Source organism: Thunnus albacares, chromosome 1 (genome assembly GCF_914725855.1).
Source record: "Thunnus albacares chromosome 1, fThuAlb1.1, whole genome shotgun sequence".
Taxonomy (NCBI): Eukaryota; Metazoa; Chordata; class Actinopteri; order Scombriformes; family Scombridae; genus Thunnus; species Thunnus albacares.
Window position 1 is genome coordinate 9,963,329 of NC_058106.1, and position 22,178 is coordinate 9,985,506.

General features: G+C 40.4%; 1 protein-coding gene across 2 annotated transcripts in view; it reads left to right on the forward strand.

Moving 5' to 3' along the window:
- The window catches only part of LOC122997035 (collagen and calcium-binding EGF domain-containing protein 1-like), a 38,098-nt gene extending 21,471 nt beyond the window's left edge, over positions 1–16,627 (forward strand). For both annotated transcript variants that reach the window (XM_044372979.1, XM_044373066.1), the window contains exons 3-11: positions 8,501–8,553; positions 9,598–9,732; positions 10,086–10,223; positions 10,649–10,782; positions 11,106–11,220; positions 11,709–11,848; positions 12,844–12,879; positions 13,218–13,253; positions 15,385–16,627. In XM_044372979.1, the coding sequence (XP_044228914.1) occupies positions 8,501–8,553; positions 9,598–9,732; positions 10,086–10,223; positions 10,649–10,782; positions 11,106–11,220; positions 11,709–11,848; positions 12,844–12,879; positions 13,218–13,253; positions 15,385–15,573 (976 nt within the window). In that variant the 3' untranslated portion in view covers positions 15,574–16,627. The remainder of the gene's footprint in view (positions 1–8,500; positions 8,554–9,597; positions 9,733–10,085; positions 10,224–10,648; positions 10,783–11,105; positions 11,221–11,708; positions 11,849–12,843; positions 12,880–13,217; positions 13,254–15,384) is intronic.
- Positions 16,628–22,178: the final 5,551 nt, after the last annotated feature.

The window sequence follows — 22,178 nt, forward strand, 5'->3', positions numbered from 1 at the left end:
TTAGGATGCTTTGAATGGGATCGGGTCATTGTGACATGTGGAGAAGTTACGACATACTGGATGGATGATTATTCAGCTTTAAGACGCCATCCTCGAAACACACCACTGGGCCATGTTGAGATTAATTCTTTTTTCTTACCAAAAATCAGCAAGAATTTTTTTGCAAATTATTTTCAACCAAGCCATCATTTCAGCAGCCTGGCAGATCTGCAGGATCAGTATCAGAGCCAATCAAGGCATTTCTTAATGGATTGGTATGGGCCAGTTATTTGTTTATTGCGATCTGTTGCAATCTGGATACACAAGCTGTCAAAAACAGCAGCCAGCAGTTTCAGCTAATGATATCCACACTGACAGTGTGTCAGCAAGCGATGTGAGCAGAGCCAAGAGAGGCTGTACAAATCCCGTCCAAACCTTCCTGTCATCCAGGCTACAATGTATTTTCTTCATACAGAGCTAATCAGCTGTGAAACATATGTAAATTAGAACTAATTACGACTATTATGAATTTCGGTGTGAGCCTGCAAAGACAGAAAAATCAATATTGCAATTCAGACCGTACAAGATGGTAGACTTAAGGCCTTACTTTCTACAGGCTGAGCCATAACATGACATACGCTGACCGCAAGCAGAATGCAGAACAGATACGCTGCCAATGAGACATTCTTAGTAACAATATCCTGTATCGTGTATACCATTTAGTGCCAGACTTTCAATTTAATGCAATCATTGTGATGAGCTGAACAATTCACTACTTGTTTATTTGACTTCTTGTCTATGTCACCACATCTGGATACTTTTGTTTTATTACACTATTGATAAAACACTTAAAATGTGTCAGTATGGGGCCAATATTGTAGAAATATTATTTGCCAATGTGTGAAACTGTATCTCAATTTGTACATGTGCACTCAGATTTGTGAATGTGTACAAGAATCTCTAGATGTGCATAAGATGTTTACCTGTGTATAGGAATCTGAAAAATGTTCTTTTTGGCACAGATTTTCAGAACTAACTAAAAAGAATGCATATGTCATTTTTTGGGGGTGTGCCTAAAATGCAACTGAAAAAAAATCTCTGTATTTCCAGCTTTTGAAGCAAATTACTTAAACTTCCCAGCCATTGATAAAAGACCATCTATGTTTTTTTTAGTACATATTTCAAATTTCTTTACATGTGTATAAATCTTATGCATCTCATTGATTATTTGTTCACACATTTACAAATCTGAGCACACATACAGATTGATATTGCTACAATAGTTAAAAGGTATAATAAAGTGAAAATGCTTCGTACATTCTCTACATCTACTACATCTCTACATCATTACTTTCATACCAGTTTAGTGAGGTCTCTCCTGAGGTCCGGTATGGAGTCCTCCACATGGCCATTCTGCTGGACTTTTATTTACTGCTGGTTTTTATTTACAGCATTTGTGTAACAAAGAAAGCCCTGTTGATCCTGGGAAATAAACATTTGAAGTTGGACCTGGAAGACAGATAATCCTGTTTGGTGCTGTAGTGTAAAAGTAGCTGTTCAACTCTTTGAGCAATCCTGGCCTCCACAAGTCTTGAGAGGACAGAAAAATATTCCTCTCTATGAAATAAAGATGGAAAAGGCAGACACCTCATCAGGTTTCACAGACAGAGGGCAACATGAGGCCAACAATATGTCAGTCTGAAGAGAAGAGACAGAGATTATGTCAACAACAAGTGAAGCTATGGAGTGCACTGTGAAATAAGAGGCCAGTAGAATGGCCTGAATATAAATCGACATGTTTCGAATCACAGACTCGATGTAGGGTGAATGAAGTAAAGTGCACAGAGAGGACATGAAAAAGGAGAGAGGAGGAGAGGGAGCTTGCTAGCATCATAGAGCGCTCTCACTAATAAACCCTGACTGACATTAAAAGGCTGTACCCAATTACTGGATGGTATCCCAGCCCTCACACAGACTCACACACACGCTGTATGTACACATGTAGTCTCATGAACACACACACACACACAGTTGAACTGGGTTTTGGCATACTGGTTACAGATTTTTTTTTTTTAATAAATGCTGCTGATAATTACTGTTTGGTGCCCATTTTCAGCGTTTGTCCAATTTCATGCAAAAATTATACTACCACACTATTATATTGATCAAAAAAACACACTCTCTGCTGTGTGTAATGGCCTGTGTTTTAGAGACCATGTCATGTCGACCGTGCCTGTTGCCTGCCTGACCAGCATACTTTCACATTCCAAAACAAAAACGCACGGGTCACCTCTCCCTCCACCCTCATCTGCTTGTCCAGACAACTCAGTTTCCCCTGTCCTGTCCATCGAAGACACCCATGGGAGAGATGCTGAGGCTGCTGCATTGCTGACTGACAGGCTGCCTGTCGATGATGTTTCTGGATATGTAGTGTGTTGTGGAGATATCAGGCTTTCACTGCTCTGTGGATCTTTTAAACTACTTGTTTCTCTGCTATTTGCCACAATGTTGCATCTTGCATTGGTACTTGCTGGACACCTCTTAATGTCTTTGGTTGAGTGCAAAACTTTTTCCTGTATTTTGACAGAAACTCTTAGCCCAGGCTGTTTTCAGCAGGGGTGGAGAACTGCTGACCTTGACTGGGGACATTGTCGGGCAGTAGAAGGAACACTTTGGGGTCTCCTAAACCTGAGTGACATGCCCACTGTGGAGGAGGCAGAGTTGGACCACACAGGAGAAGCCTCACTCATATCCCTGGCAGAGATCTCTGAGGTAGTCAAAAAGCTCCTCAGTAGCAAGGCTCCACATGTGGATGAGATTCTGGACATTGTTTGGCTGTCATGGCTGGCATGCCTCTTCAGTGTTGAGAGAAGGTCGGGGACAGTGCCTGTGGACTGGCAGACCGGGGTGGTGGTTCTCATTTTCAAAAAAGGGGACTTGAGGGTGCGCTCCAACTATCAGGGGATCACACTACTCAACCTCCCGGGAAAGGTTTATGCCAGGGTGCTGGAGAGGAGTCTTTGGCCGATTGTCGAACCTCGGATTCAGTAGGAACAATTTGGATTCCATCCTGGCTGTGGAACAGTGGACCAGCTCTTCACCCTTGAAAGGATACTTGAGGGGTCATGGGAGTTTGCACATCCAGTCCACATGTGCTTTGTGTACTTGGACGACCGTAGGGTACCAAGTCCATTGCCGTGAGCCATGCGGTCTGTATATAACCACAGTGAAAGCTGTGCCCACATTCTTAGCAGTAAGTCAGACTCGTTCTCAGTGGGTGTTGGGCAGAATGTCATGGTACAGCCCGGGGGAGGAGAATGTCCAATTTGGAGACCTCAGGATTGCTTCTTTGCTTTTTGCAGGTGATATGGTTCTGTTGGTTTCAACACACTGTGATCTCCAGCAGGCATTGTGACCGTTTGCAACCAAATGTGAAGCGACCGGGATGAGAGTCAGCACCTCCAAATCTGAGGCCATGGTGCTCTGTCGGAAAAAAGATGGACTGTTCTCTCTGGGTTGGGAGTGAGTTGCTGCCCCAAGTGGAGGAGTTCAAATATCTTGGAGTCTTGTTTATGAGTGAGGGTAAGATGAAGCATGAGGATTTCAGGCAGATCGGTGCAACATCTGCAGTAATGCGGGCGTTGTACCAGACTGTTGTGGTGAAGAAAGAGCGGAGCCAGAAGGCAAAGATCTCAATTTACTGGTTGGTCTACGTCCCAACCCTCACCTATGGTCACGAGTTTTGAGTAGTGACTGAAAGAATGAGATTGTGGATACAAGCGGCTGAAATGAGTTTTCTGAGGGTGTCTGGGCTCAGCCTTAGAGATAGGGTGAGGAGCTTGGACATCTGGGAGAGGTCAGAGTAGAGCCACTGCTCCTTTGCATTGAAAGGAGCCAGTTGAGGTGGTTTGGGCACCTGGTTAGGATGCCTGGTATGAGACCCCAGGGCACACCCAGAACACCCTTGGAGGGACTACATATCTCTTCTGGCCTGGGAACACCTTGGGATCCCCCAGGAGGAGCTGGAGGGTGAACGGCTTATTTAGTCTGATGCCACCGTGACCTGGTCCTGCATAAGCGGCGGAAAATGGACAGATGTACCTGTTTCAAGGTCTTTAGAGGCCACAGAAGCACATGCAAATATATGACTGGTGAAGAATTTCATTTTAATTGAAGAATAAAAAGTAAAAATTCTGTTACTATCATATCAGCAGTCCCAAATGGTCAGGACAAATTCACAGTTTTTGTGTAGCCCTCAGTTTTTGTTGTCAGAGCAATGATCAGTTATAAAAGCAAGGTCATCATCTTTAATAAAGAAGGTAATAGCCTCTGATTTAAAGGAGGCTGTGACATGTAATGCCAGAACCAGATCGATTTGAATCTTTAAGTTAAATAAAGTTTAGGATTTAATACAAAAGTATAAAACTATGGAGTTCTTGTGCAAGACAGACTCGCATCTGTAACACATTATCCCAACTTAGATGACTGATTGATTGACTGGCTGACTGATGGACTGGATGATTGACAGTGTTCATCTTAACATTCACTCTCCTGTCTCCACCTCAGCTCCGTCCCAGCCTCATTCATCCCACTCAACACTCCCAACTAGGCTGCAGATTAAAGCTGCTCTCATCTGGATCTCATCAGTTTAGGCCAGCCTTGCCGTTTTATAGGTTATTTTTCATTCAAGAGAAGGAGGGGGTGATCTCAGAGTGATTTAGGGTTACACACTGCATGGAGGCTGGAGGAGAATAAAAGCAACTTGTTGTCTTGAGGGGGCCATGAATGAAGCAGCATGCTAAATCCCCTCCGGTAACAGCATGCAGTTTTTAGGAGTGGAGTTGTGCATTTCTTCCGTTTTCTCCAAGCATGTGTGTGCGTGTATGTGATATTTGTTGTGTGGCTATGCAGCTCCAGTTTCTGAGCCATTTCCTCTCTGTTTTTCCAACTGTAATGTCTGTAACATGTGGTGGATTGTTGTGGGAAGTGTCATTGCCAAACACCATAAATCAATTTGGGGAAAAAATGTTTCCCAATATTCATTGCACAATGCTTTATTTAAAAAAAAAATCTTCCAAACTGTTCAAGCTTACATCACAAAAGCAAGGACTGTAAAGGTATCAAACACTTGAGTGCAAGTAATATTTTTAGTTGTTTATTTGATTCAGGGTTCAAGCATTCTCAAATGATAGCCAAAATGGAATAAGAAAAGCCAAAACTGCTGCTGCTCTTCCTTATATTTATTATTCCTTATACACAGGTTGCAATTTGTGAGGGGGGATGTTTTTTGAAATGTTCTTACTCATGAAAAAAATCCGAAACACAGTGGGCCTACATAGACTATGGAGCCTATTAGGCATTTATAAAATAATTATGAACTCTAATAAAACAGTTACAAAACTTGTATGTGACCACCACATTTGCAGGAATATTTTAATCCACTTTAAAAAAAAAAAAAAATTAATCAAATAGTGTGATATTTTCACTCTCAGGGATGTTATCATGATGATGTGTCATGCCTTTTCCTTTCCTCATCCAGACACATAGATGTGATCATATACAACAAAGCAAAAGGTTAAATGCTAATTTAACCTCTTACCAGGCATCCCTTTTTTGTGCACAAGCCCAAAAATAATGTACAGGAAGTAAGGAGGTTACTTTTCTTCAATCTTTTTGATTTAAGTCATAACCGTGGTCTTAATTAATCTCAATAAATCTTTAAATTTTACAACCAAACAGTCAGAATGAGTATAGGTGATCATGAAAATAGTGCCACCAAGGCTTAAGTGTTGCACTGGTGGGACAGTGTCAGGTTAACATGCCACAGTTAAATCCCTCAACGCTCTTTTCAGTACTGTGGATAGCACCACTCAGCCAGATGTGCAAATACACTTAAAGGACTAGTGTGTAGGATTTAGTGGCATTTAGCGGTGAGGTTGCAGATTGCAACCAACTAAATACTCCTCATCCTCGCCCTCCAAGTGTGTAGGAGAAACTATAGTGGCCACGAAACTCACGAACAACGTGAAAGGCCCTCTCTAGAGTCAGTGTTTGATTTGACCTTTCTGGACTACTGTAGAAACATGGCGGTGCAACATGACAGGCTCCGTGGAAGAGTACCCACTCCCTATGTAGAGATAAATGACTCATTCTAAGGTAATGAAATCACAACGATTCTTATTTTCAGGTGATTATACACTAATTAAAACATACTTATGAATATTATACCCCATTTCTGCCACAGCTGTTCTGCTAGATGTCCCTCTTTTACCCACATCCCTGCAAATCTCCTGGGGGAAGGAGGCAACCATAGATGTATTATAAGAGCTGGATACCAAACCGAAAATGGCATCTATTCAGTCCAATAAGAAGTGCTCGCCCAGAGCATATGCCAAAAAAGTTTCTAGCTTCTTGGTTTACTTCCAGGGGTAAGTGCATATTCTGGGGGTAACCCACTCAATATGCACAGTAGTGTTTCTCCCACTGGCCGTGCCTGTGAGTTCCCTGCTGAGCAGCGGCGCCATATACAGCTCTTATAATACATACATGGAGGCAATTCCTCATCCATTTACTGCATCATCAGGTAGCCTAGACGCAGTGTCATCTCCATTGTTGTGAGTGCTGACAGTGAAAGTCCATTCCTGATTTTATTGTTGTTTGCATTAAAGACTGTTCTCACGTTGCAGTTCTTTACTTGGAGAGAGAGGGATACATTTTTGTTCTGACTTGGGATAAAAATAACTCAGCAGAGGCAGGGATATATAGACCAGAGAGGGGGAAAATCCCCACTATCCCCCCGGGCAAATCACACCCTGCTTGTACATGCATATATTAGACTCTCTTACAGTGGAGTAAGGCCAGAGGGGAACTGGCTGCTGAGGTGACAATCAGCTGAAGTGTTTGCAAGAAGCTAATAAGTATTTGCAGTGACTTTATAAACTGGCTGTGACCAATAAATGACAAATTCATTGACCACAAAAATGACTTGATTTAACTTCACCTGTGGTTCAAGATCCAGTGTGTCAGAATACATGTAATGTCGATACAAGTTTTACTCTCATGTAATAATTAAAGAATCGCATTTTTCAAATGATGACTTTCTTATCAGCCATGCTAGTGGTATGGTTTTAGGGACTGTAATGTTGGTGTGTCAGTCGGTCTGTGTGTCTGTTGGTTGGTCTGGAATCTTGACTACAATTGGATGGATTGCCATTAAATTTACTATAAATATTCAAGTTCCCTAGAAGATAAATTTTAACGACTTTGGCGATCCCCTGACTTTTTGTCTCGCATGAATGAATGAGCTGAATGAACTTTATTGACCCCCACAGGGGAATTTCATGTGTTGCAGCAGCTCAAAATTAGGAGAAACGTATGATAAATAAGATAAGATAACAAGATAAAAGATAAATAAAAACTAAAAACTAAATAAAAAACTAAAAACTAAGGACAATATATACACATATACACTATACACACCTGTCACATATACAAATATGACCTGCATTGGTAATACACATATGGTGTGTAGCATTGTACTGAAATATTACACTGGAAATAATTGCACAACAGAAAAATGGTACACAATCTAATTGCACATAAGATAAGGGTGAATTATAAGATAAATATGATGATAAGTAAAAGACAATAAATATGTTGATACTTAAGGCTCCCACCACAAGGTCCACTTTGTTGTTCTTTTGAAATATCTCAACAATTATTGGATGATGAAATTTGATATAGACATTCATGGTCCCCAGAAGATGAAGATAAAATCTTTGATCCCCTGACCTTTCACCTAGCACCATCATAAAAATTATAATTTGGTCAATACTTCCCTGCAGAACTAATTTATTAATTATCAAATGTTAGCACTGTAACACACTAAACCAAGCCACTAAACACCAAACTTACTATACATCAACATGCTAGCATTATCCTGAGCATATTAGCATGCTGGTGTCAGCATTTAGCTCAAAGTAGCGCTGTGCTTAAGCACAACCTCACATAGCACGGCTGTAGACTGTTACATTACTGTATATTTGTGCTCTGCCCTGCTACAAAACATTAGGAATACTGTAACTCAGTTTGAAATAGTGAATTAATTCATAAAGCGGTCAGATACATTCTGGAAATATCTGTTAAGCCTGGTCATTAGTTGAGGCAATTACCTTTTTTGATTAATGGTTATTGATGCTTTGGTAGCATGCACCTGTATTGTGTATGTGTATATTGTAATGTTAGTTGAAGGCTAGTATGGAGTAGAGAAGAGAGGATTATGTCAATGTTTATTTAATTTTAGGGAATGAAACATAAAATCTTCAAAACAGCTTGTCACACCTGATTAGATCTATACTCACCTACATAAATGTATAACTTCACACCTAAAGCGTTCTAAACTAACTGTTAATCTTAATGGTGATTCGCTGAACTGCTGACCCTGCTGCTGTGAAAAAAAAAGGCAAAGGTGGAAAAAGTTATATACATGATATATAACATAATTACTGTCTTTTTCTTCCAGGAGGAAATGCTGTGAAGGATTCAGGTTTGTGATGGGCCAGTGCATACCTGAAAGTAGGTAAACCAAACACACTATCCTCTAAGTCTGGCTCATGAAGTCTCACATCTGATTCTCATGCTCTAAATCTGATCTAGTTTCCCCATTACAGCAGTTTATTGATTAGAACAGGCTGCACTAAACATGGTCTGGAGACCACATTTGTCCATGTGGACCTCCAAAAAATTCCAGATAATTCTCTTATTATGGTCGACTTTGGTCAGTTTGGAGTAATTATGTTTAAAGAGTTGTTTCAGCTAACTTCCACATTGCTGGCATAAACAACATAACAGCCAAAAAGGAAATTGCCCATATTTCTGGCACTGACCACTTCCACATTTTGTTGTAGTTATCCATAACAATAAAAAAAGTATGAGAATTCAGGAATTGGACTTACCTAGTATCCTGATGATGAACATTGCTAAACCATAGTGACATACAAATTTAGTATATTTAGTGTCAATACTTGGAGTATGGACTACATTGTATCTCTGTAAAATCAGAGTGAATTACATCAGCCACTAGAGGACACTGTTCCTCCATGAACATGGTGGACTATTGAGGACAGATGTCAGTGCAGCAGAGTCTCAGCTGGATGTACTAGATCTGAAATGTTAAATCCAGCTGAGTTGGACCACACCAAAGTTTACTACACAGTCTGAGGTTCCACTCTGTCTTCAGATGATGTATTTCTGTTTGCAATTTTTCACTACACAATCAATTAGTTGAGTATTTGCAGCAGCAGGGTGTGATCTTTATCAAACTTTATTTCTAACAAGGTATAATCTAAACCTTGTTGAACTACAGAGCAGCACTAATGTAAATCTGTTTCAAATCATCTATAATTGTCTTTTTTTCACCTTTTATTTAAAAGCATTAAGGGCTATGGTACTTTTCACAGCCTCAGGCATGAGCTTTAATTGGGGCATAAAAGAAAACAACCCTGGGATCAGATAAAAGACCTGTGCGTGATGATGCAATGGTGGTAGTGTTGTTTTTCAGACAGTGATCTAAGTAACTTTGCTGTGCTCAGTCCTCACACACTCTGCTTCTCTCTGTAGGTGTGGATGTGTGTGCTGCGTCGCCCTGTGAGCAGCAGTGTACTGATAACTTTGGGCGAGTTGTCTGCACATGTTACCCTGGCTATCGGTTCGACCGAGAAAGACACCGCAACCACAAATCTCCTTATTGTCTGGGTCAGCACAATCTCTTCTCGTTTCCCAGATAAATACTTTTGACAGCCATGACTATTACTGTCATGTTATTTTCTGGATTTGTCTTGACTGGAAGAACAGCGCCCTCCTCCAGTATTGTGCAGCAGTGCAGTTTTCCCTTATGCCATAAATCAATCCAATATAATTCTCATCAAATCTGCACCCCAGAGGCACATAATGTAAAATGCCACATGGAAGCAATTATACTAATGTAAAGTTTCAGCAAGGTTATTATACACACACTTAATACCCTTGTTTTATAGTAACCTCCCAACTTAGATTTTTATTTTCTTTCTGATAATGTATTTAACATTTCTTTCATTTTCTCCACACAGATATTGATGAGTGTGAGCACCCAGGCGGCAGCATGTGTGACCATGAGTGTGTGAACACAATTGGCAGCTTTCTGTGTCGCTGTCGCAGTGGCTACATACTAGCACCAGATCAACGCTCCTGCATCCCCGTTCACAACTGTAAGCTTCTAGTTTGTCAGTGAGCCTGTAAAGCTTTACAGGTTTTGGGTGAAACACTGGCAGAGACAGATTCACTGTCCGATAGTACATTTGTCCTGTTCATTGCTCTGTGAGGGTGTTAAGGCTATGAAGTCAATTATAATGCATGAACTAAGTTATGAGATTATTAAACTTCCACTGTTTGAAGGTTTTATAATTAATTCATGAGGATACTGACATAACTCGTGTTTTTCTGTCAGCTTGAATGGGCCCACATGTCAGGCAATGACTAGGAATATTATGTATAAATTCATGTGTGAGATAGACAAATACTTTGGACTTAATCCACCAAATAGCACATGCCCAACACAACATATGAGAAACTGCATCTGACTGCCTGTTAGAGGGATTTTACATGTGCTGTCAATCTATTTTCTGTCTTACAGTGAGTTCATCGGGGAAATCAGACACCTTGATGAGTGCTGGTACCTGCTCATTCACCTGTCAGGATTTTATGAGCATGAAAAACAGTCTGTTGCAGCTAAAACTGAGGCTGGGAAACACACAGTTACAAAACCAGGTACCATGTCTAATTTAGACAAGCTTAACAGTGAACCAAATAGTATATATCAATTTCAGATAGTTAGACTGTCACCTAATAAAATACAGTCCTGTATTTCTTATTTGTCATGGACAACATACAACATTGATTGTTTACTAAATTTACTACAGCCAATGTGTAAATGTGTTGCAAATAGTTAAATTTAAATGTTCAGATTTGGTTTAAGACACCAGAAAACTGAGATGGATTGAAATCATAATGAAGAGAACCACATACCCTACCTTGCTTTTCTCCTTTTTCTTCTACTTAATTTTTCTCTTCTCTCCTCTTTGTATTTGAAGGTACCTGACCTGGACAACAGCAGTGATAAACCATCTCTGGGGAGGGCAGGAAAAGGTCCTGACAGCCCTTGTCTTCCTGGTCTACCCGGTCCTCCAGGAGCTCCTGGGGTCCCAGGTAATGTAGCAATAACTGCACGGTTAGAGACAGAAGTCAAATCTTCCACAGTCTCCAGATATGTGTGCAGCAAGAGTTACTGGTTGATGTTCTCAGCACTTGCAACTGTATCCATGTTGCTTATATTTGCAAGAATAACAAAACTTGCCAAACTTGCCAAACAAACACCAAAAACATAAGACAAAGCAAGCAAGATGAAGGTATATAAGGTAATGTACTGTGAAAATTTAAGTTAAAGCAAGCATGAATACAAGCAATCATGCAGACAAGCTAAAAAAATTCTGGCTGCTCTAGTCAGTTCTACAGTAGTAACCCTTAAATTGCCAAAACCAAAGCTTTAAGGTGACAAGGATTAACACACAGTAACTGAGAAGCTTAGTAGGGAGGTTAATATTTCTGTGTTCTAATATGTTATGTGTTACTATGATGCTCATGACTGTCCCGTTTCTAACAGTTGTCTTTATTGCTTTACCCATCTGTCCTCATAGGGCACCCAGGAGAGCCAGGAAACAGAGGGGACCCAGGGGACTGGGGCCCTCCTGGCCCTAGGGGTCCACGGGGAGACATGGGGCCCATGGGTCCAGAGCCAGACCTGAAGCACATCAAAAGAGGCCGCAGGGGGCCAGTGGTAAGAAAAAAAAAACTGTGCCATAATGTAGGGGTTAGCACATTTGTTTTGCACACAAAAGTTTTTGAGTTTAGTTCCCACTGGAGCCTCAACGTCAGGACATGAAAGGAGCGTAAAGAAACTAACCAGGAGGTCAACTTAAACCACTTAAAACCGACATGTCAATAGCAAATAATATAATTACAAAATGATTCAGGGAAATTAGCCCCTGTTAAGAGGGAAAATGATACTAAACTGATAGCAATGACTAAATCTTGAGTTCTTAGGCTTGTTGATCAATAAATTAAAGCTTACCAGTTTTGTTTTTTCATTTGGATCAGCTGGTTTGATTTACGCAACTACTTCACATGAGCAATGATGTATTTATTCACTGTTCAGTGACAGCACACAGGAAGGAACTTAAGGTGGAGGGGAGGTAGTCAGTGTTATTTAAAAACAGTATGAATGAATTATATGTTGAACAAAATTTGCTTATCCCTGATAAAAATCAACACACCTAGTTACATACTGTTTAAGATTCCTTACCAACTACCTGAGCTACAAGTTCTCGTTAGTTTTGGCTTTAAGGAAACTTGTTATCACAGGAAAAGCACAGCTGTCATTAACATCATTAACGACGGCTCTGCCACTGGGCCCTGTGACTGAAACACGTCATTATTAGTTTTATTGATGACACCTGTTTTTTATCCTGTTTTGACATGTCAAAAGGTCTGCTGTGACAAAAGCCTCTCAGCTCTCATGTATGCTAATATGTTAGCATGGAGCCTAACTTTTGTACAGGATTGTGTTGCACCGACTGAAAGGAAGCAAGCTTGTAAGCTGTAACAACCTACATGTATGTGTTATTAACCAGAACGGTGTGTCCAGTCATCTGCACCACAAATGCCTCTCTCAACCCTCCCACCACAGGTTGTTCAGCTGACTACAGTTTTATAGTTGCTGTGGTGAAAAAGCTTGCTAAACTTTCTCAAACTTGTGTCTCATCATTTATGCAGGGACCACCTGGGGCACCAGGAAGAGACGGACTAAAGGTCATTATCACATATCTGTATTTCCTTATACTCTATTTTTTTTCAATTCTTGTCTGTGTATGCATGTGCAGAGCTGCACTGTTGATAGCTAGTGTCTACACTGGCTTTAGATGTGTCAATGTGAATGGAGTCCACTGAAGCTGCCACACTGTCTGCTCTGACTGGGTCATACTTGGCAAAATAAAATAGCCATCAAGCTATAACTGAAATGAAGCTTGTATCAAATAGTAAGAACTGCTCTAAACCTATCTGAATGAATTTGGCACTGAGGTGTATGTAAACCTCTTTGAAAGCTGTGTCTGTTGAAACTGAGTTCATTTGGGTTTTCTCATCCACAGGGTGACAGAGGAACTCCAGGTCCCAGAGGTCCACCTGTAAGCTTATTTAAACATACATTCACATTTTAAAGCAACAAATCTCTGACTAAACAGATGCTTCATCACACTACAATGTCAATTCCTTACCTTATCTTATGTCTTAGCTTAAATCTAGGATCAACATTAGTCTTTAAAGGATTTGGCTGGCCATTTTCTATATTTTTCTTATTGTAAACAAATCTCATGCACAGAGCCAAACCAACAATGAACCAATCTACTTACTGGTTACCTGGTTACCACCTTCTGGTGCTACTTGAACATGTCATCAGCAATGAACCTGGGGTCATTGGGCAGCCTCCAGAATGTTCTTTGTGCCTCTTCTGCACTACAGCCCTCTTACTCCAAGGAGTTTGATGAGTTCACTGTAATGAATAGCCAGCAAAGCCCCGGCACCCAACTTTGACTGGCTCACAGCGGGCTCTCCAGCCATTTCTCCAGCACTCTGAGACAAGGTCTGTGTATTTCGCCCTTTTGCGATCGCTGGCTTCTTCAATCCGGTCTTCCCAGGGGACAGTAACATCCAGCAGGGCCACTTGCTTTGTAGACTACGATGTAAACACCATGTCTGGGCGGAGTGCAGTGGTTGCAATATTTTCTGGGAACTTGAGCTGCCTTCCTAGGTCGACTTGGAGCTGCCAGTCCTGTGCGGTAGACAGAAGCCCCCCTGAGGAGCTAGGCTGGTGTTGTACCTTCTCCCCAGCTCTGATGAAGGTGATGGACTGTTTGGGGCCACGCTGATACTTGCTGTTTTGCATCGCTGTGCTGATTGTGTCTGCCACAGACCAGCGGTATCATCCTTCCACCAATGGGCAGCAACTCATAATGTGCTCCAATGTACATACTTGCAAGTATTCTATGTCTATGTATCCAAAGCTTGATATATTGTATTCCTCTGTGCCATAGACCTCCATTGTTGTCCAAAAACAATTTAAAAACATGTCAATGAGTCAAACTGTTGCACTGGGTGACATGTTCCCTTCGCCATAAAGATTATGGTCATGTTAGTTTGTTTAGAAACAAAAGAAAATAACAGTGATCACATTGTGTGTTTCATCATTACTACAAACTGTAGCGTCACCCTCATACATTGTTTACAGTTTGTGTTGGCTCTGATCAATAATTATTTAATACCCCCATCACAAATGTGACATCCCATTCTTTTTCTGAGTCGAGTGTGGAGAACTCTCGGAGAATGGAAACATCATGTTGCCGCACCTTAAGGCAGACCCACTGTGCAAGGCACCTTAAGGCAGACCCACCTCCTGACTTTGTACAAAGTCAAGAGGTGGTCATATGTACCACAACAAGCTAGCAGAGCTCTGTAAATGGAACCACGTTCCTGTACATGCTTAGTGGAGTCTGCCTTACACAGAACTACTCTCCAGAGACCGAACATGTGATCACTGTTATTTTTCTTTGGAGCCATTCCTAAACAAACTAACGATGACCAAACTCTTCGTGCTGAAGGAACATGTCACCCAGTGCAGTGGTGTGGTTCATTGATGTGTTTTTAATAGTTTTTAGACAATAATGGAGGTCTACAGCCCAGAGGAATACGATATATCAGGCTTTGGAAACACACACAATACTTGTAAAATAGATAAATTCATTGCTTGTTGTTGGTATGGCTCTGCATGTTAGATTTGTTGACAATAAGAAAAAATATAGAAAATCACCAGCCTTACCCTTTAAACTTCTTTCCTACCTTCATCTACCTTTTTGTCTTCATTGTATAATGTAAAGCAGCTAAAAATGTACATTGTATTGACACCAGACCTGGACTGTTAAATTATAATCTACACTATAATATATCATCCTATCTATGTTTTAGTTTTTGCAAATGAATTTAACTTTTATTTAATGTGGCTGAAGTGGGGAATGTTTCCTTTTCTTGATGAAGAATAATCTCATTATATTTTCATGTTTTGAAGTGGATCTAAGCGATGTAGTCTGTGAGGTACTGTAGCTTACTCAAGAAGCTGCTGCATATAGTGTGTATTATTTTTTATCTATGTAATTAGGCTCCACACTGAGCAAAATAAAACCCAGTTTACCAACTGTCAAACCAAGTGAAAAATTATATGGTAGGACATCTTAATCAATTCCTCAATTTCCTGTCTGTCCCCAGGGACCACCCGGCTCCTTCGACTTCCTTCTGCTAATGATGGCCGACATCCGGAATGACATAATTGAGCTGCAGGAGAAGGTGTTTGGGGAGCGACGAGGCATCTCTCTAGACAGTCCTCCTCATTCCAGTGGGGATGTGGATTTTGTAGAGTGGGGCTCTGGACAAGGAGATCTCATGCTCAATACCTGACCTCTGACTTCTTTCCCACAGTAACAGTCACTCAAACACAGCAAAACAAACACCAAACTTTACTCTTTGTTTCTTCATTGATAAAGAATGCTGGTGGTCAAGTGGCAACATGTAAATAATTCCTAACCTCACAGCTGGGATGAACTGGGCGAGGAGCCTTCATTGCACTCTCAGCACTGCTACAGACAGACAAAACAGAGAGAAACAAGGATAATAATATCAGAAATGGGACCACGGGCTCTCTCAACCTCTGCAAGCCATGTCTTGCTGCCTTTCGTGTGCCGTGGATGTGAGTGAGAGATGTGCGTGCAGGACATAGAGTGAGAAAGATGCAGTGTGTGCCTTTATGTCTGAGTCTCTGAGCTGTGCCTCTGAGCTGAACCACTTCAAACGATGAACTTTATCGTCTACATCTCTTCCTGTTCCTGAGTCTGTCCGGGGAAGCTCTGCTGCCACTGACAGTTTGCCTGCAGGGCGCTGGTACAAAGACCCAGGACCCGCACTGTGAGCCTCTCCTGCACCTGTCTGCAGTATCCAGCCATCAAGTCTGAGCTCTGCAGCTATTCTCTACTCTGAGGCATCTTCAGAAACTAACTCATGAGATTCATGAATATGGGCAGTTCCAGTATTGAACTGTTGGACAAAAAAAAAGAGTAATGCCTAATGTATTTTGGAAATTCTACAATAAAACAACTCAAGTTTAAGTTTGATAAAAAAACAAAACATATAGTGCTGCAGTGCCTTATGTTCATCTAATTGTAATGTAAAAGAGATGTAGACAATCAAAACTTTAAACTAAAAGGATGAAGTGGATTTGTGAATCGGGATGGGTCGGGAGGCAGAAAATTACATTTAAAATCACTTTTTTAACAAGTATATTATCAGGCAAGTTCACCATGAGCATATTCTTAATTGAAGAAAAGGAAAGAACAGTTACATGGGAAAGAAGTTGCATATATTCTCATACTTACACTTGGGAGTTGAAACAAAGGCATTAAAAAGGTGCAAGGTTTTTACTGTGAAGGAGCTGCTAACAGGAGCTAACTAATTTTTCAATAAAAGTTTGTCAAAATCTAGATTTGGAGATTTTTATTTTTTTCTTATTATCAGATTATCACAAAGGATGACTGAACATTACTGATCCCACAAAGCATGGCAAAGCTGAGTGCATCAGAGACTAAGAGGGTCTGTTGTTGAGAAGAGTTAGACAAAGCTTCACCAACTGAGTGACTCTTGTGTTATGGATGGAGCCATAAATTAACTAATTCAATTGATCAATATTTTGAGAAATATACTTGTTTTTGTCTTGCCGAGAGTTGGATGAGAAAATCGTTATCACCCTCACATATATATGGTAAATATGAAGCTACCTCTAGCAGCTGGCTAGCTTATCTTAGCATAATGACTGGAAACAACTGCTGGCTCTGTTCAAAGCTAAAAAGAAAATCCTGCAAGCACCTCAAAAGCTCAATAACTAACAAATTATATCTCATTTGTTTAATCTATACAAATACCAAAGTGTAAAAGCAAGTTTTGGTTTTAGCGGGGTTATAAACTGCACTAATTCCTGGCCAGGCGCAGTGGCTTACTGGAGTCTTGTCGTCTCTGGGATGTTGCCAGACAACCAGCAGAGAAAACCGCAAATTGTTTTTTTTACACTTTTGTATGAATTAAACAAGCAAGATATAATGTGTAATATGTGTGTAAATTGAGCTCTAGAGGTATTGTTAGGCAGATTTGGTTGTCTTTCGGCAGAGCCACGTTAGCTGTTTCCTTATGTTCAAGTCTTCATGCTAAGCTAAGCTCTCCTGGCTCCAGCTATGGACAGCCTCACTCAACTCTCGGCAAGAAAGCAAATAAGCATATTTCCCAAAATGTCAAACTGTTCCTCTAAGTGAAGAATTGTGAGCATGTGTTGCAGTTTGGAGATCTTGGAACCTCGAATGCGTGACCAAGATCAGTAGCACACTACTGTATTTATTTCTGGGTCCATGGGAGCACAGTTGAAACGTTGTACAGCACAACTGCAGTGTGGACTGTAAATCTGATATTACACTGGTATCCATGTTCAGCTTGATTAGATCAGTTGGACTCTAATCTCTTGATCAAGGAAATTTTAATGGTGGCTAAATAGAGAGGGGTGAGAACTGCATGTTTCTTTTCCTGACAAAACCTTTGAAAGCCAGCTGAGATTTGAAACCAGTGATGTTATATGCAGATAAAATAGACTGAACGTCATGGATTCAAATCCCAAGATGAGCTGGGGAGATTTATTTGTGTGGAAAGTTAATAAGGATCACTCTCTTTCCCTCAACAGCAACTGCCAAAGTGTCACTGAAAAGTGATTTCTACTCCATTTTGCACCAGGAGAGCTGTGAAGAAGGTCAACCTTTCCTGGACAAACTAAATTTAAAAAGTACATTTCTCTACCCACGCAGTACTCTTCCTCCTAAATAACATTTTAATCACTGTTCTGAAGTCTCTCCCCCAGCAGAGGGTGCTAAGGCACAGATAATCCCCCAAAAGTTGAACACCAACCAGGTGAGACAACCAAGGTCGCAGTGAGCTTTTACACATCCTTATATAATTATAACCTTAAATATCCCCTGAGTTTCCCAAACAAGCAAGTTATTTGAAAAAAAGTAAATCATGCTAACATTTATGTGCAAAGCACATGCCCCCACTCATTATCCTCAGTGCTGCCTGTTGAACCGTAGCGTGGCTAGGTCTCATTATGAAAGGTGTAAGTATCAGAGGTCAGAGGTCAAATGCCTGGGTATAAACAGCTGGAGGGATAATTGTAGGACCGCAGGCTGTAAGGGGGGGCCTGTCTGGGCTCGTACCCACCACCAAGGAGATGTGCTAAATCCAGAGTGTGTTCAGTCTGAGAAATAACACACAGTGTGTTTGATGTGCCGTGGTTGGGTTCACACTGTTCTTTTGCTGTGTTTGATGCTTTGATCCAGTTCTCAGTAAACTCTGCTGTGCTTTTGTGTTTGTGTGTGTGTGAGAGAGAGAAAGTGTGTGTATCACGGCTATGTGTGTGTCCTTGTATAGATAAATTGATGTATAGTTTGGCACATTATATCGATCGCTTGTTGTGATTTTATGTCTGTGTGTGAGTGCATTATAGTGCATTATATATAATTTTTCCATATCTGTGTGTATCCCAAGACTTACATCTGTGTGTGCGTGTGTGCGTGCGTGCGTGTGTGTGTGTGTGTGTGTGTGTGTGTGTGTTACTTGACAGGCTTCTCACCTAACAGCTCCGCCCCCTGCCGTGTGGTCACTGCTCACAGTACAGTGGTTGCCAGGGCAACCAGGATCAGGAAAAACAACATGAAACAATTTAAGAACCATGTCAGTGAAAGAAAGGCAAGAGAGTGAAAGAGATTATCTCATTTCCTTCACCACTTGTCATGCAACTGGAGCCTTTCCTCTCAGCCTGTAGGGGACAGCAAAGATGAGGTCAACAGAGTGCACGTCGAAGCAAAAAGTTCACATACCACCAGCGACAATAGATCTGTCACCTCCAGCCTAATAAGATCTGCAGTAAGAGCAACAATCCTGTTTCCAGTAAGGCTGTCATTTATGCTTTGCTCTCCTTAAAGACGATTTTAATACCTTACATTTACAACTTATTTCATAATTAATGCCATTTTATAAAAGTGTGTGATTAATTGAAATCATGCATTTTCTTAGTAATTACAAAACAAACAAATAAATCGTTGATATTGTTATTTGACAAATTAATAGTGACACGGTTATATATTTTGGCAACTAAGATAAGACTTTTCTAACATCAGGTTTTCTAAAAATATATATTGTATCTCTTTTTAACAAACCTCATACAATCTTATCTTGGAATATCTATGACATAACACATTTTACAAGTATTTTCATCCAGGCACTTGGGACACCAGACTCCACTGATGTTGTACTGTGAGGAGAGTTGTGTAACGATTTGCTGGCAACTTGAGATGAGAATACAGATACAACAGATAAAATTTGGCCAGATGTTTCCTAGTATGACAGGAATTTCCGTACTGGCACAGCGTGGCCATCCATAAATACACCTCATGCACGACAGGGCTGTCACTTCAAACAGTCTGGGTGTGTGTGTTGTTTATGTGTGTGGAGGAGGTTATGAGAGTGAGTGGGTGTGCCTGTGTGCATGTGTGTATAACAAAAGCATGTATGTATGTGTTTTCGGGATGCAAATGTGTGTAATTAAGAGCATAATTAGATAAATGAAGGCAGTTATTTTGTGCTCTTCTGTTAATTTGCGTTTGGATTTTTTTTTTTTTTTTGGCCACCTTCACAGAAAGGTCAGAGGTCAGAGTCAGAAATGGTACATTACTCAGTGTCAAAGACAATGCAACACATTGGTAAGAGTCTCCAACTCACTTGGCACCACCTGCTATTAAAGGACCATACCAGTGTTTTTATATAGTTTAGATAATGTATTATGAATTATGTATACCAGTCATATGTTTTTTTTATTAATTTCATACTTTCCAGGAAATAATTTACTTATGCTATTACAGTACAGTGTAAAAAACGACATCCAGGGGTCAGAAACTTGTGTAAAAGGTTGCGATAGATAATCCATCATAGTAAAAGTTTCTAAAGTTAACTTTTCAAATCAGCCCAACTTTCAGCTTTATTATAACACAGTGATTACTTGTCTCAAGCTTCTGCAAGTTAATTTTCCTACCTTCCACTCCCAGCCTCAAAGGTAAGAAAAATGCATTTAAAAATGAGTGAGGTTGCCAACAACAAACCACAACGTCTCCGTGTCCTCAAGCCGGGAGCCTCTGTTGCACGTCATTCCCCAATTCTCTCTGTCCTCATTGGTTATCGAATAGAGGCATCAAAATGCCCTCCAAATGATTATGTATTTAAAAAAGGAATCTTAAAAATGTGATATGCTTTGTTAAATGTTAACGGCAATTTAAACTGTGTGTAATTTGTAGTAAGTGTGCTAAAAATTGCACACACTAATATATCTAAACTACACATTAAATAATTGTCAGCAGACAACCACACTTGTGGTAGTGATGACTAGTGAAGTTGCTAAAAAAAACCAGCACGTTGGCATCTTTCTTGAAGCCTGCAGAGGCCGTGTATCACTAAGGGGATCAGAGGCCAAGGTGCAGCCGGAACCATCAGCCACTGCAAACAACCAGAGTTTGCTTTCTTCATCAAGTTCATTTCAACTGGGACATATTGTTTAATATGTGACCTCTGAGTTTAAAAATCTAGCCATCTTTCCAGATGCTCCTAACTAATCCAAACACAAATTTCAGTTTGGTCCTCCATCTGCATCATCAGCCTCTTGCTGACCACAGCTCTTATTTCCACCAAGGAAATGTTAGAAATCTAAATCTTCACAGTCAGGGACTTTCACGGTAATATTTGTACGCGGGCTTCCTGAAACTTCCTTGAACTTCTTGTTTTATTTTTGTCATGCAACAATATAGAAACTGACTTCATCCCATGAGAGGGAACCATTGAGCTACATTGTACTTTTACACCACAGTTTTTTGTTGTAGGGGAAATAGTACAGCTCATCCATCCTGAAAGCAGCACAAATATGTTTCCTTCACAAATATACAAAAATAGTTTTCAAAATGAAGGAAGTCTTCAGCGGCAGGATAACAAAGTTGCAAATTTATCATTCATCTCTTCTATGCAACCTGTAAAGACACCATGTAGTGACTGAAAGAAGAGTACTTAATGTGATAAGGAGAAACTGTTCTCATCTTTCTAAGAAACACACTTATGGGAATATTAGATTTTTTGCCTGTATCACTCTTCTAGAGCCCTCTGGTATAATGAGCATGGGATGCAAACCTTAAAGCTGAGTGATTAATATATATTTTTTATTAACAATGGATCAAATGACTGTGTAATGTGAGAGGGGTCACTCTTAGTATCAAATCAACACAGAATAATCACCTCATTCTGCAGCACCCCATAGCACTACAGAGCATTTTAGCACCTTTCAGCTCATTGTTTTGCTTTGATTTAGTCTCACATGAAAGCCATAGTAGGCAGCTGTTATTTGGAAACTCCAAACAAATTTTATGATGTTTGCTATAAAAAACTTTATAAGGTGAGAATATGTTAATGTTGGGGTTACAGTTTGATCTGCTCCCACAAGTGCCCACAAAAAATTCACTATTCCTGCTTTATTTCTCTGCTTGTAATCAACAAATTCAAAAAGTTGCTTTGTTGTCACTTGAAGTTTCTGCTTGACAGCGGGTTGATTTTGAATGGAAAACATGAGAGAAAGTGTTCCTTACCTTCATGTCAGGGGTCACTTGTAGTTGTGACAGGCAGTTACCTACAGTTGTTACAGGATTGAGTTGTGCTTTTAATATGGATTATGTGATGTGAAATTTTTGACCTACAAAAATGTAATGTTGCTCAATCATAACACTGGTTGGAACAGCTTCAGTCAGAGCCCATGAATAAAACCTACAGGCACAGATAATTGGGATAGTTCAATGCGACACAGAAATCTTACAGTTTATATAACCAGATTTAATGTGTCAGCAAAAGAGCGAGGAAGCTGCATGGCCTGGCAGCTGAACCGCTGC